Below are 13,050 nucleotides of genomic sequence, written 5' to 3' on the forward strand. Positions count from 1 at the left end.
GGGGGGGGGGGGAGAGAGAGAGAGAGAGAGAATTTTAATATTTATTTTTTAGTTTTCGGCGGACACAACATCTTTGTTTGTATGTGGTGCTGAGGATCGAACCTGGGCCACACGCATGCCAGCCGAGTACGCTACCGCTTGAGCCACATCCCCAGCCCCAATTAGATGAATCTTAATAACAAGATTAGATTAATGGCTCAAAGACTTTGAGAGGAAGGGGAATAGAAAAAGGAATGTAAAATTTCCCTTACCTAGTATTACAGATCATTGATGATTCTGAAATCTCCTTTGAATTCTTCTTTTAAGAGATACTCTGTAGAATAGTTATGAAATACCATGGCATGAGTTAAAAAGGTATACAATTTTCAAACAGGAATCTAAGTGTGTTCCCACCATTGCTTTTTCTACATAGATCTCTTTATTTTCCAACCAATACTTTGCCTCAACTTCCAGGGCCAAAGCCAAATCAGATGGAAGATACAACTCTTTTTGTTTGCAAATACTAATGTAAAAGTGGAAAAACTTATACAGGTTGTCTGAGCCTTGACCTCCTCTCTTTAGTGTCTCACTTACTCTATCACTTCTGTGCACCTAACTTGAAAACTTCAATCTCCAAGTGTTTGTCCTTTCTTATTTCAGAATTATTTTGTGCGCTTTGGAAAGTTGTGGGGACATATTGCCTGATTGAGGGCCCCGACAACTGAAATGTGGCAAAGTTGAGGAAACTCCCATATGAAGAAATTAGGGCAGAGAAGAAAGTAGTGATTCTGATGTCGAAAGTGTTTTGATGTGATAATCTGGATTAGGTTATTAGATGCTGCTAATTGTTCCAAATATAAAACCTCAGGGAACAAGTTCCCTTAAGATTAGAGATTTTGGAAACCTTTTAGATGTCTCAGGAAAAATAAGCTAGCGTGGTTTTGTGGATTGTGGATGGACTCTTGAGTCAGGCTTTTAGAATTCATATCTCAGCTCCACATTTATGAACTGTGTGACTTTAGGAAAATTGTTTATTGCACCCTTTAGGCTTCAAGTTTCCTCACCTATAAACTGGGGATGATGCTAATACTTCATAGGATTAAATGAGTTACTACTATCTGCACGATGCTTATCACTGTTTTGCACTTTACAGTTTCTTGCAACATTAGCTATAAAGCAAAATTATAAATCTATACTGGGTAGCTGCTTTGATGTAAGATGCATTTCTATAAAGTGTGTCTGAAAGCATATGGCTAGAAGTGAAAGCCTGGTTGCTCGATGGCTGTTTATTGACTCTGCATAATATACTGCTGACTTCTGCTCACTCATTGGCAGACACTTCTGATTCTGGGAACTCAGAGGTAGGGACATAGGGAGCATCAAGTGAGCAGAGGCGGAGATTGCTTCGAAGAATTCTTTCTTGGTTGTTGCTTCAGAGTAAAGAGTTAAAAAGAGACATTTATTATTTCTTCTAGTTCTTTTATAAACATAATGCATTTCAATTAACACTTTAAACTCTCAAATTGTGCTTGAATTTGAATCCTAAGAAAATATCAAATGTGTTCTTTTTTTTATTTGTTCTTTTTAGATCTGCATGACCATAGAGTGTATTCTGACATATATACAAGGAGTATAACTCATTCTAATTAGGATTCCATTCTTGTGGTTGTACATGATGTGGAGTTTCACTGTAGTGTACTCATATATGAACATAGGAAAGTTACGTCCATTTATTCCACTGTCTTTCCCATTCCCATCCCCCACTTCCCTTCCTTTTCTTTTATCTAATCCACTCCTTGTTAATCCCGCTCCTTGTTATGTGTAGCATACGCATATCAGAGAGAACATTCGATCTTTGTTTTTTTTGGAATTGGTTTATTTCACTTAGCATGATAGTGTCCACATTGATCTATTTACCAGCAAAAGTCATAAAGTTATTCTTCTTTATGGTTGAGTAATATTCTATTCTTTATTCATCTATTGAAGGGCACCTAGGTTGGTTCCAGAACTTGGCTATTGTGAATGAGCTGCTAGAAACATTGATGTGGCTGCGTCACTGTAGTATACTGATTTGAAGTCCTTTGGGTATAAACCAAAGAGTGGGATAGCTGGGTCAAATGGTGGTTCCATTCCAAGTTTTCTGAGGAATCTCCATACTGCTTTTCAGAGTAGTTACACCACATTGAAGTCCCATCAACAATGTATGAGTGTGCCTTTTCCCCACATTCTCGCCAACACTAAATGTTCTTGCCCAGTGAACTTTATGATCCAACACAGGATTTTTTTTTTTTTAATTAACTTTAGAGCAGCAAGAAAATAAGACTTTTTAGGAGCTCTTTTTTTTTTTTAGTTTATAATTTTAGAAGATCAAAGGACAATTTTTGTCTGTTAGACCTGACCTTTTTTTTTTTTTTTTTAATTAAGGGATAGGGCAAAATACTGAATTTTACTCAGTTGAATGAAATTATTACATATGGATCTGAATCAGCCTGCTGGGGAAAATGCACTCATTGTCCTTTAAGGCTGTCACCGTGGTGTGCGCTGAAAAGTAATTGCTAAGTTACTGTGACATGGTACCTATGGAGTTTCCCATTCCCTACCAAACACTGTGGTGGGATGGTTGGGCAGGAGGGACTGGACCAGGTGATTGAGAAATGTTACACAGAATGACCACAAAGACCCACACAGGTTGTGATCTCTTCAAGGAGGGAAAGGCTGGTGATTCATACCATGTTCAGCTTCCCAGGCAGATGCCCTGATCCAGGGCTCAGCCACCTAGAAAAAGGGGTATTCTTGTCATTTTCACAGGAATACTATCTGGCCTTACACACAAAGGTCTGCAGAGGCCCCTAGGGTCAGTGGTGGACCTTCTGATTTGTAATCATCACTCTCTTTTAACAATACCTAAAAATTGGTATAAAATAAGGACCTATGAGACACTTATCATGGAATCTGAAAATCAGAACATGAACAGTGTTGGGAGATGCTCAATGGAGAATACATCTTGGGGGCAAGACCTTTTCTGCTTCATACATTGCTCAATACCATATGCAAAGAATACACACGTGTGGATATGTGTGTCTAAATGTGCACTTTAACTCCTGTTAAAACTAGAATCCTAAACTTTCGGAACTTAAAGCAAAATAAAATGTAAAATATTTCTTTATCATAAATACAGAAAGAAAGGACTCTACATGCTTTGGAGGGGGGTTTGTTCATTTGTTTGTTTTTACTTCCTGTATTCTACAAATTGATCTCTGAAACAAACCTCACATAATTTGATTTGTGCCTTGCTGTGCTTTGCATTGTATATCCACATATCTGAGGTTTCTCACTCTTATAAAATACTTGAACAAATTGCTGTGGAACGGGGAAAACGTTTGTTTCTTGATATTAGGTAAATTTTACTTAATGTGTGTATTAGTTTATTAGGTGTTTTAGTCAGACTTTTCACTGCTGTGACTAAAGGACCCGACCAGAACAAGTGTAGAGGAAAGATTTATTTGAAGGCTCATGTTTTCAGAGGTCTCCATCCACAGACAGCAGGCCCCATTCCTTGGGCCTGGAGGTGAGGCAGAATGTCATGGTGGGGGAGTGCAGCAGAGGGAAGCAGCTCACATGATGATCAGAAAGCAGACAGAGGCCACTCACCAGACCCAAATATATACCCCAAGCCACGCCCCACTTCCCACCTCCTCCAGCCACACCCTACCACTTCAGTTACCACTGTTAATCTCTATCAGAGGATTAATTTACTGATTGGGTTAAGACTCTCACAACCACCACCACCACCACCACCACCACCCAATCACTTCTCCTCTGAACCTTCTTGCATTGTCTCACATGTGAGATTTTAGGGGACACCTCACATCCAGACTCTAACACTAGGGCTGCCATAACAAAGCACTACAGACTGGGTGCTTAAAAAATGAAATTTATTTTCTCATAGTTCAGGAGGCTGGAAATTCAAGATCAAGGTTCTGGCAGGGTTGATTTCTTCTGAGGTCTCTCTCCATGGCTTACAAATAGTCATTTTCTTCTCTATCTTCACATGGTCCTTCCTCTCTGTGTGTGCACATCTGTCCAAATTTTCTCTTCTTATGAGGACATAGTCATACTGAATTGGGCCTCAATCACATATGAGGTACCAGTCTTAGGTCTTCTACACATGAATAGGGGTGGGTATGAAGTAAAAGGACACATTTTACCATGTAAGGATATATGAACAGTCTCCTCCTCCTCCTTCTTCTTCCTCTCTCTCTCTCTCTCTCTCCTGTCTATTATAACCATCTAGCTAGCGTGGTTTTGTGGATTGTGGATGGACTCTTGAGTCAGGCTTTTAGAATTCATATCTCAGNCCCTTCTACTACTCTCTCTCTCTCTCTCTCTCTCTCTCTCTCTCTCTCACTCTTTCTCTCTCTCTCCCCCCTATTCTCTCCCCCCCACTCCCCATTTTTGTTTTGTCTTGTTCTGCTTTTGGTTCATTTGGTTTTGGCAATACTGAGATCAAACCCAGGGCCTCTGGTAGGGTAAATGATGGCTTGCAGAGCTATAACCCCAGCACTGAGCAATTTTTTTTCTTGTTCCTCTAGAGTAAGTAGGCACAAAGTATCTCTTTTATGATCAGAAATATGACTGTACATAGTGTTTGTAAGTGGTTTGCTTAGGGATAAATTGGGAACAGTGGCTTCCACAGTAGGTCTTTGTGGCATCCTGGGTATTTGTTATTTTGTAGTTATCACCCCCATTCATTGATCTTCAAAGGTATGTAGAAACTTGCTTTCTGAATCTTTTCTTCCTGATGTGAAAGAAGATGTCACAACAGAGTTGGAATTTTAGCTCAGTGGTAGAGAGTTTGCCTAGCATGCATGAAGCCCTGGGTTTCATCCCTAGCACTGCTCCACCCCCCCCCCAAAAAAAAAAACAAGAAAAGGTCAAGATTTTATGTGCCAAGCACAGTAGATTCTTCCTGGCAGAATCTAGAACCCAAGATCCTAGGCCAGTATATTTAGCTAATGGGGTTTGTCATCCATCATTGTTCACTGTGATGCAGGTAGAGAACTTATTCAGACACCATAATGAGTGATAGCAAAGCCCAACCTTCAATTTTGTTCATAGTTCCCTTTGGTCATCATCTGCAAAAATTACAATTTTTCACTCAAAAACAAAGAGGTTGGGCTGGGCGTGGTGGTGCACACCTGTAATCCCAGCAGCTCGGGAGGCTGGGACACGAGTATCATGAGTTCAAAGCCAGCGTCAGCAACTTAATGAGACCCTAAGCAACTCAGTGAGATCCTGTCTCTAAATAAAATATAAAAAAGCATTGGAGATCTGGCTCAGAGGTTAAGTACCCCTGGGTTCCATCACTGGTACATAAAAAGGGGTTGGAATAAACTCTCTTTAACATTCTTGGTTACTCTCCCTTTGGGTCTTCAGATTGTCTTCATGACTCACTAGATTGAAGGTGAGCTCTCAATTGACCTTGATTTGTAATCCACCCTCTGTCCATCCCAAGGAGCCAGGAGACAGTGCTTATGAAAGCCACTGGCATTTCACAGGAGAGAAAGGACAGTAGTTCTGCCCCTTTGCTTTCCTATCAATTCTCTGTTCATTAAGATGGCCCCTGGCCTGGGGACTATTAAAGTTCTTCATAAATGCATGACATTTAGGATTAAAGTCTGCCACAGTGGGTATCTGTGGAATGGCTCACGTGCGCATTAGAATCACCTGAGGATCATTCCAGACCTACTGGATCAGAAGGGCTGGTGGCACAGGCATCTGATGTGTTTGAAGCTCTGAAAGCCACTTAGCTACCATTGTACCTTTGTTCCTTTGTTTTCTCTTACATAAAATTTTATTGCTCAAAGAAAGGAGGCTTAAGTAATTTTGTCTTCCTTCCTATTAGATCTAGTTTTCAAGACAGCTTATATGAGTTCCTTAAGAATAATACTGGAAAGCACAGATTTAGCAGTTGGCTCTAAATTCTCTTTTGTATTCTTCACCTCCATGTGAATCAAAACAGGACTTGTTTTAGCAACTTTATGAAAACAGTTTACCAAAGTCTATTGTATCATCTTTTATCACATGAGACATGCAGGCCAATGGATTCGTTTGGGTTTTCTTTGTCATTTACCATAGTTCTCTTTTTAGTATCTCAGTACAAAATCGAGCTGCTGGATATGACCATTGTTTTGATATTCTTTTTGTGTCCACTTCTATATTTGGATGTAAGTTTAGCAAGGTATATATTTCTAACCTTTTGGGAGAGATTTTCAGAAATGTCAGGTGGCTTTTAGTAACTTTCCTTTTGTTCACTCCCTGGCAAGCAGGAGACCTTCTGTGTGTGTGAGAGACCCACTCCCTTGGGGCTGGTTGAGCTGGGCCAGGAAGGGTGCAGGGGAAGGCAACAGGAAGGCCTCTTCCTGGCCTGCACTTGTCTAGAGGATCTCCATATCCCCTGGCCCTTCCTTTCTCTCTCCTTATAGTCATGGACTTGGGCCTTCAGATGAACCTAAGCTTCACCTGACTGAGGACTTGACAGTGGCGAGGTTGTTAGATCCCAAGAAGGAATGATTGACTGCCCTTGAACATCTTCCAAGAATACTTCCTGTATGATTTGAACTGTACTTTGCTCTTTATAATGTGAATGAGATGATTTCCCCACTTAGTTTTTTCATGGATTTAGAAGAGCAGCAGAATGCACAGGACCTGGCTAGACCAGTAGGATAGCTACAGACAGATCCTTACTGTCCTGGTGTGTAGCACTGCCCTGTCACCACCCATTACCTTCCATTGTGGTGCCTTGTAAGCCTTGGCCAGGATGCCAGGAAGCCATCTGTCATCCATTCTTATCTTGTTTGTCAAAATTTCATTCCTTCCATCTGTTGAGTAGTAGACTGCATTGGATGCTAACTTACCAGATGCATACAGATCAACTCCATGCTAGCTAGGCAATGTTCTTTTCCAGATACCATAGGTGTGAACCTGATTGTAATGTGTACACCTTAACGAAGGAGTTAAGGATTCAACTTTAAAACAAATAGAACTTCTGGTTTTCTATGGGGTTATCCCTAATTATGAAATCTTCATGGACATAAAAGTTTTGAAAATATGGAAAAGCACAAGGAAATAATTAAAATCTCTTTTAGAATTTTGTGACCCAAAGAAAATTGCAATTAACATTTTGATGTGTATTATTTAACCCTTTATTTCAGAATACATATGTGGGAGTTCTCCACATTCTCTTCTGATTACTTTCTTTTTCTACCTAAGAGAGTATTTATGCTTTCCATGTCATTATAGCTAGCCTTCTAAACTCTGCAATTCATTTAGCAGTCTCATTATTATGCATTGAATCATTTTAATTTTTTTTTTTTTTTTTGGTGCTTTTTGGTGCTTGGGATCAAACCCAGGGCCTTGTGAATGCAAGACAAGCACTCTACCAACTGAGCTATATTACCAGCCCATTTTTTAATTTTTGTAAAAACAACGTGGTGATAAAAATGTTTATAGTTATGAGCATCAAACTTCTTTGCATATAACCTTGGAGTGCATTGCACATAGGTCAAAACAAATGCACACTTTCAAAGCTTTCAGTACATATCGCTAAGCCATCCTCTGGAAAGTTTCTATCAATTTACCTTCCTGTCAGCAAGCTTTTGAGAGTTCTCAGAATCCTTACCCATTTAAAATATATATTTTTTATTTTAAAAGTTCCTGCTAATTTGGTGGGGAAAAAAGAAAAAGTCTCTCAACTATTTAAGTTGTATTTCTTGTTTAATAGTGAAATTCTTTATGAATGCACTTTTATACATTTGTTAAAGATTATATCAGTCAGGGTTCTCTAGAGGAACAGAATCAACAGGAAATATGATTATGAAAAGAGGCTTATTAGGTTGACTTAGGTGACCAGAAGCTGGATCGTCCACAATGGCTACCTACAGGCTAGAGAGCTGGTAGAACCAGTAGCTGCACAATCCAAGAGGCTGAAGCCCCCAAACAAGAGAGATCAAGAGTGCTACCCTAGTTCAAGACTAAAGGCTTCTGGAAGCTCCCTCAAGAATCACTGGCAGAGTCCACTTTGGAAAAGTGAGGAAGCAAGAGTCTGATATCCTCAGACAATTGCAGCAGCAATCAAGAACCCCTTCAAGAAGAATTGAGCTAGCATCTGCTGTGCTTCCTTGTTCTTCCATTTTTTTATTCCATCCAAGCCACCATCCTATCAGATGGTGCTGTCCATGCTTAGGGAGGGTCTCCACTTCAGTTTACTATCCCACATGCCAATCATTCCTAGATACAGCCTTATGACACCCCCAGAAGCCTCTTAACCATCAGCATCTCTTAATCCAATCAGGTTGCCAATTCAAATTAACCATTACAAAGATACTTTTATGTATAGTGGTGAGGTGGAACTATCCTGGAGTCTGACTATTCATTTACTGGTGACCTGGGATTAATTCCTGAATCTTCTGATACTAACTATGACCTACTTCATAGTCTGTATGAAGACTGAGGAGGGTATCACATGAAAAGTACCCAGAAAGTACCAGGCACACAGTAAGCACCCAGTCTGTATCAGCTACTTGTATGATCTCTGTCATTTACATTTCTTCCTAAAATGAGATGTCTTTTCATTGTGTTTGCACAAGTGCTTGGTATTTTAGGGCTTTTTGTTGTTGTTAGTTTTAAAAAAATACGTACTCTATGTTTAAAAAAACTAGAAGAAATGATTTTGAAAGCTTTCACCATAAAGAAATGCTATTTAAGGAGATACATTTGCTTAGATTGATTAAGCCATTATGTAATGTGTCAATTAAAAATAAATTTAGGGCTGGGATTGTGGCTCAGTGGCATAGTGCTTGCCTCGCATATATGAAGCAATGGGTTTGATCCTCAGCACCACATAAAAAGAAAGAAAAAGGTAGGTAGGTATTGTGTCCACCTACAACTAAAAAAATGTTTAGAAAAAAACAAAAACAAATTTAAAAAATAATTTTAATGGGTTAAGCAAACTAACCTACTATCTGCCTAATATTATAATTTCCCTCTAAATTCTGATTTGCTTAAATTTTGTTCCAAGTATAAAGAAAATTTGATACACACACACATAACACACACATAACACACACATATGTGTATATATACATATATGTGTATACACATATAATGGAGTTTTATTCAGTCATAAAGAAAAAATGAAATTTTCATTTGCAGGAAAATGGATGGAACTGGAGACCATTATTTTAAGCAAAATAAGCCAAATTCAAAAAGTCAAGGGTCCTGTTTTCTCTCATGTGGAAGCTAGAGAGGAAAAAAGAAAAGAAAGGTACAGGGCAGGGATCTCGTGAAGATCAAAAGGAAAGCAGTAGAGGAAAGGAACCTGGGGTCTGGGGAAGATGGAGAGGGGAGAGGAAGTGCTGGGGAATGATATTGGCCAGACTATATTATGTGCATGTATGAATATGTAACAACAAATCCCATCTTTGTGTATAATTATAATGCAACAATTAAAAATCTAGGAAGAGAAAAAATGTTTTTGTTCCAAGTGAGAAAATATTTTAATATCAAGACATTCAGGCCAAAATAAGGCAAAGTTTTGGCCCAGGCTGGGTTTTTTCCCCTCTCAATCAGACTGAAATGGGAGTTGCTCTCCCCTTTGTTGAGATGGTCTGGTATTGATTTTAGTCACCAGATAGCAGAAATGACATTTTAAGCAGGAAAATGTATTACCTTTAAAATCACTACCATAGAATAATGCTTCTGCTTAATTTATGTAAATAATGATCATGGTAGATGGAGGCTGTGGTTAATATGTCACGAGTTTCCATTTACCACTAAATCCAGCTTGTCAGCATTCCATTAGTGGTGCTATATAAAATTGATTACCTCAGCTTGAAAGAAGCTTTTAATTTGAGATCAAAATTGCTGATAGATTTTACAGCCATTAAGCACTACTACTTTCCCACTTTTTTCTGCAAATTATATAGCAAGAGAATCTCTTTAGCCATGAAGTCTCATGTATGAGGGCAAAATATCTCCTACTTTGGCTTATATGCATGGTACTAAAAATAAAAGTTTGTCACTTCACTAGAAAAATATGCATATAGAGAACATCATTTTTGCCTTGATAAGCAGGGAAATTATCAAAAATTCTGCCTGAGCTGCCAACTTGTTTCAAAAAAACCATTAAAAGTGGGCAAATATTGCTGCATGATGTATAAATGAGAGTGGTTATATTATTGCTGTAAGGCTATGTATGATTGAAGTTTCCATATAAGAAGTTTTTTTAAAAAAACAGTTTTGTTAATGATGTTTACCATTAGGGAATTAGAGAATGATATTAGGGAAATGTCAATTTTTGTTTTATACCATGTGTGCCTATGTTGGCCAGGCTGAGCTTAAACTCACTAATCCCACCTCAGCTTTACCAGATGCTGGGACTATGGTGTAGGCCATTACACCTGGCTTTGAACCCAGGGTCTTGTGCATGTGAGGCAAGCACTTGACCAACTAAGCTATATATCCCCAGCCCACACCTGGCATATATTTCCAAATTTTGTACTGTACTTTCTTATTAGATTTAATCTGTTTATATTTTTGTTGTTTTACTTCAAGAATGTTTTATTTTCACAATATTTTAAGAGGAAAAAATTTAAGCTGTGATTTATACGATAACTACTTTAAGAGTTATTCTGTACAGGAAGGAATGCTCACTAATGCTAACACAAAATTAGGAACATTTAGTGTTGGTCCCAAGACCTTATAAATTGTTCTTATTCAAAAGTCCCAGTGGGGCTTGGGTGTAGCTCAGTGGCAGAGTGCTTGCATAGCATGCTAGTGGCTCTGGGGGTAAAATAGAAAGAAAGAGAAAGAGAGAGTGAGCAGGCAGAAGGAAGGAAGGAAGAGGGAAGGATGGAAAGGAGGAAAGGAAGATAAAAAGGAGGGGGAAAAATTCCTATGTTTACAAGACTTTTCATATTTTTTTCTGTATCTGTTTTGATTGCAATGATTGGAAGGCAAGAAAAAGAAATTGTTTCCCAAAGCAATCTAAAATTTTCAATTGCTGATTGAGTTCTGCTGTCCTGTGATATTGAACTGCAGAAGCCTATACGCTGTAAAAACACAACTGTTCATGCCTTTGAGTCATATTTTTTTTTAATTGTGAGCAAAATGCTAGAGAACATCTAGCTTCTTCTGTGCATTGAATTAGGAGCACTGATCAGAACTTTTCTTTAAGCTTCAAGTCCCCTGAATGCAAATGTTTGACTGTCGCTAGAGGAATTTAACCTGTGCATCTCTTTTTGCAGGCAACATGAAGGACCGGCTAGCAGAACTTCTGGAGTTGTCCAAGAGTTATGACCAGCAGTTCCCAGATGGGGATGATGAGTTCGACTTGCCCCATGAGGACTTCGTGTTTGAGACTGACCACATCCTGGAGTCCTTGTACCGAGACATCCAGGACATTCAGGATGAAAACCAGCTGCTGATGGCCGACGTGAAGCGGCTGGGAAAGCAGAACGTCCGCTTCCTCACGTCCATGCGGCGTCTCAGCAGCATCAAGCGCGATACCAACTCCATTGCCAAGGCCATCAAGACTCGGGGCGAGAGCATCCACCGCAAGCTGCGCGCCATGAAGGAGCTGAGCCAGGCCGCCGAGGCCCAGAACGGGGCGCACTCTGCGGTGGCGCGCATCTCGCAGGCGCAGTACAGCGCGCTCACCCGCACCTTCCAGCAGGCCATGCACGAGTACAACCAGGCGGAGATGAAGCAACGCGAAAACTGCAAGATCCGCATCCAGCGCCAGCTGGAGATCATGGGCAAAGACGTCTCGGGCGACCAGATCGAGGACATGTTTGAGCAGGGCAAGTGGGACGTGTTCTCCGAGAACCTGCTGGCCGATGTGAAGGGCGCGCGAGCCGCCCTCAACGAGATCGAAAGCCGCCACCGTGAGCTGCTGCGACTGGAGAACCGCATCCGGGACGTGCATGAGCTCTTCTTGCAGATGGCAGTGTTGGTGGAGGAGCAGGCAGACACGCTGAATGTCATCGAGCTCAATGTGCAGAAGACTCTGGACTACACGGGCGAGGCCAAGGCGCAGGTGCGGAAGACCCTGCAGTACCAGAGGAAGGTCCCCTGCTGGACCATCTGCTGCTGCTGCTGCCCGTGCCTCAACTAGCAGCTGGCCCACACCTCCACCACCCATCCCTAGCCCGAGCCACCCTGGAAAGGACCTTCAGTGGCCAGGTCCTCTGCACTGGGCTGAGAGGCTCCCAAATCCTTAGAAAAGAAGAAACGAGAGGCTCAAGAATTGGAACCCAGGTCTTGCGGAAGGAGATAGCTGATACCTTCCAAGGTTTTTTCGGTGAAGACAAATTCCTAGTGAAGTTGTGCAGGGCAAGTTGTGTGACACTGCATTATTAAATGACACTGCATCTTTCCTCTCCCACCAAAGGTTAAGGAACTGACGTTGGACCTGACCATAGGGTTGACGTCCAAAGCACGCTTCCTGTTGAAGCTCAAGGAGAAGGTCGATTTTACATTCACTCACAGTATGAACTCATCATCAAAACTTAAATTCGTTTGTCTTGTCCTGAAAGTGTTGGTTCTGTCCAATTTCTGGTGAAATTGATCTTGGGGAAAAAATGGGCTTTCTGCATTTCCGAGTCATCTGATTTATGATATGTGATTTGGGCCTAGAGGTAGACCTTTCTCCTCACCGACCCTATCAATAAAACCCACATGGAACGCTTTCTATCCCATAACTTTCTCTTGTAATACCTTCTACCACAATAGATTTTGTGATTATTTTTCCAAATAATTTTAAGCACTGAATATTGAAGAAGCACTCAAATAGAAGTATATATCAGTCATATTTTATGTATTTTCACAGATAAGATTTATTTAAAATTTACTTTTTTACTTGATTGCATATACACAAATGTATGTAAATGTAAAATACTAATATTCACTAACGTGTACATAATGACCAATTGGCTTTATCTTTACTTTGTAAATATGTATATAAATATTAAGAAAAACACTTTTCCTGGCTGTTGATATTAGTTTGCTTGT

At 40.2% G+C, this 13,050-nt stretch overlaps 1 protein-coding gene across 4 annotated transcripts in view; it reads left to right on the forward strand.

Annotated features, from left to right (window-relative positions):
• Window positions 1-12,607, forward strand: part of Stx11 (syntaxin 11) — a 45,257-nt gene extending 32,650 nt beyond the window's left edge. For all 4 annotated transcript variants that reach the window (XM_015502014.2, XM_048799418.1, XM_048799431.1 and 1 more), the window contains one exon: window positions 11,286-12,607. In XM_015502014.2, the coding sequence (XP_015357500.1) occupies window positions 11,286-12,154 (869 nt within the window). In that variant the 3' untranslated portion in view covers window positions 12,155-12,607. The remainder of the gene's footprint in view (window positions 1-11,285) is intronic.
• The last annotated feature ends 443 nt before the right edge of the window (window positions 12,608-13,050 follow it).

This window comes from Marmota marmota, unplaced genomic scaffold, assembly GCF_001458135.2.
Source record: "Marmota marmota marmota unplaced genomic scaffold, marMar, whole genome shotgun sequence".
NCBI lineage: Eukaryota > Metazoa > Chordata > Mammalia > Rodentia > Sciuridae > Marmota > Marmota marmota.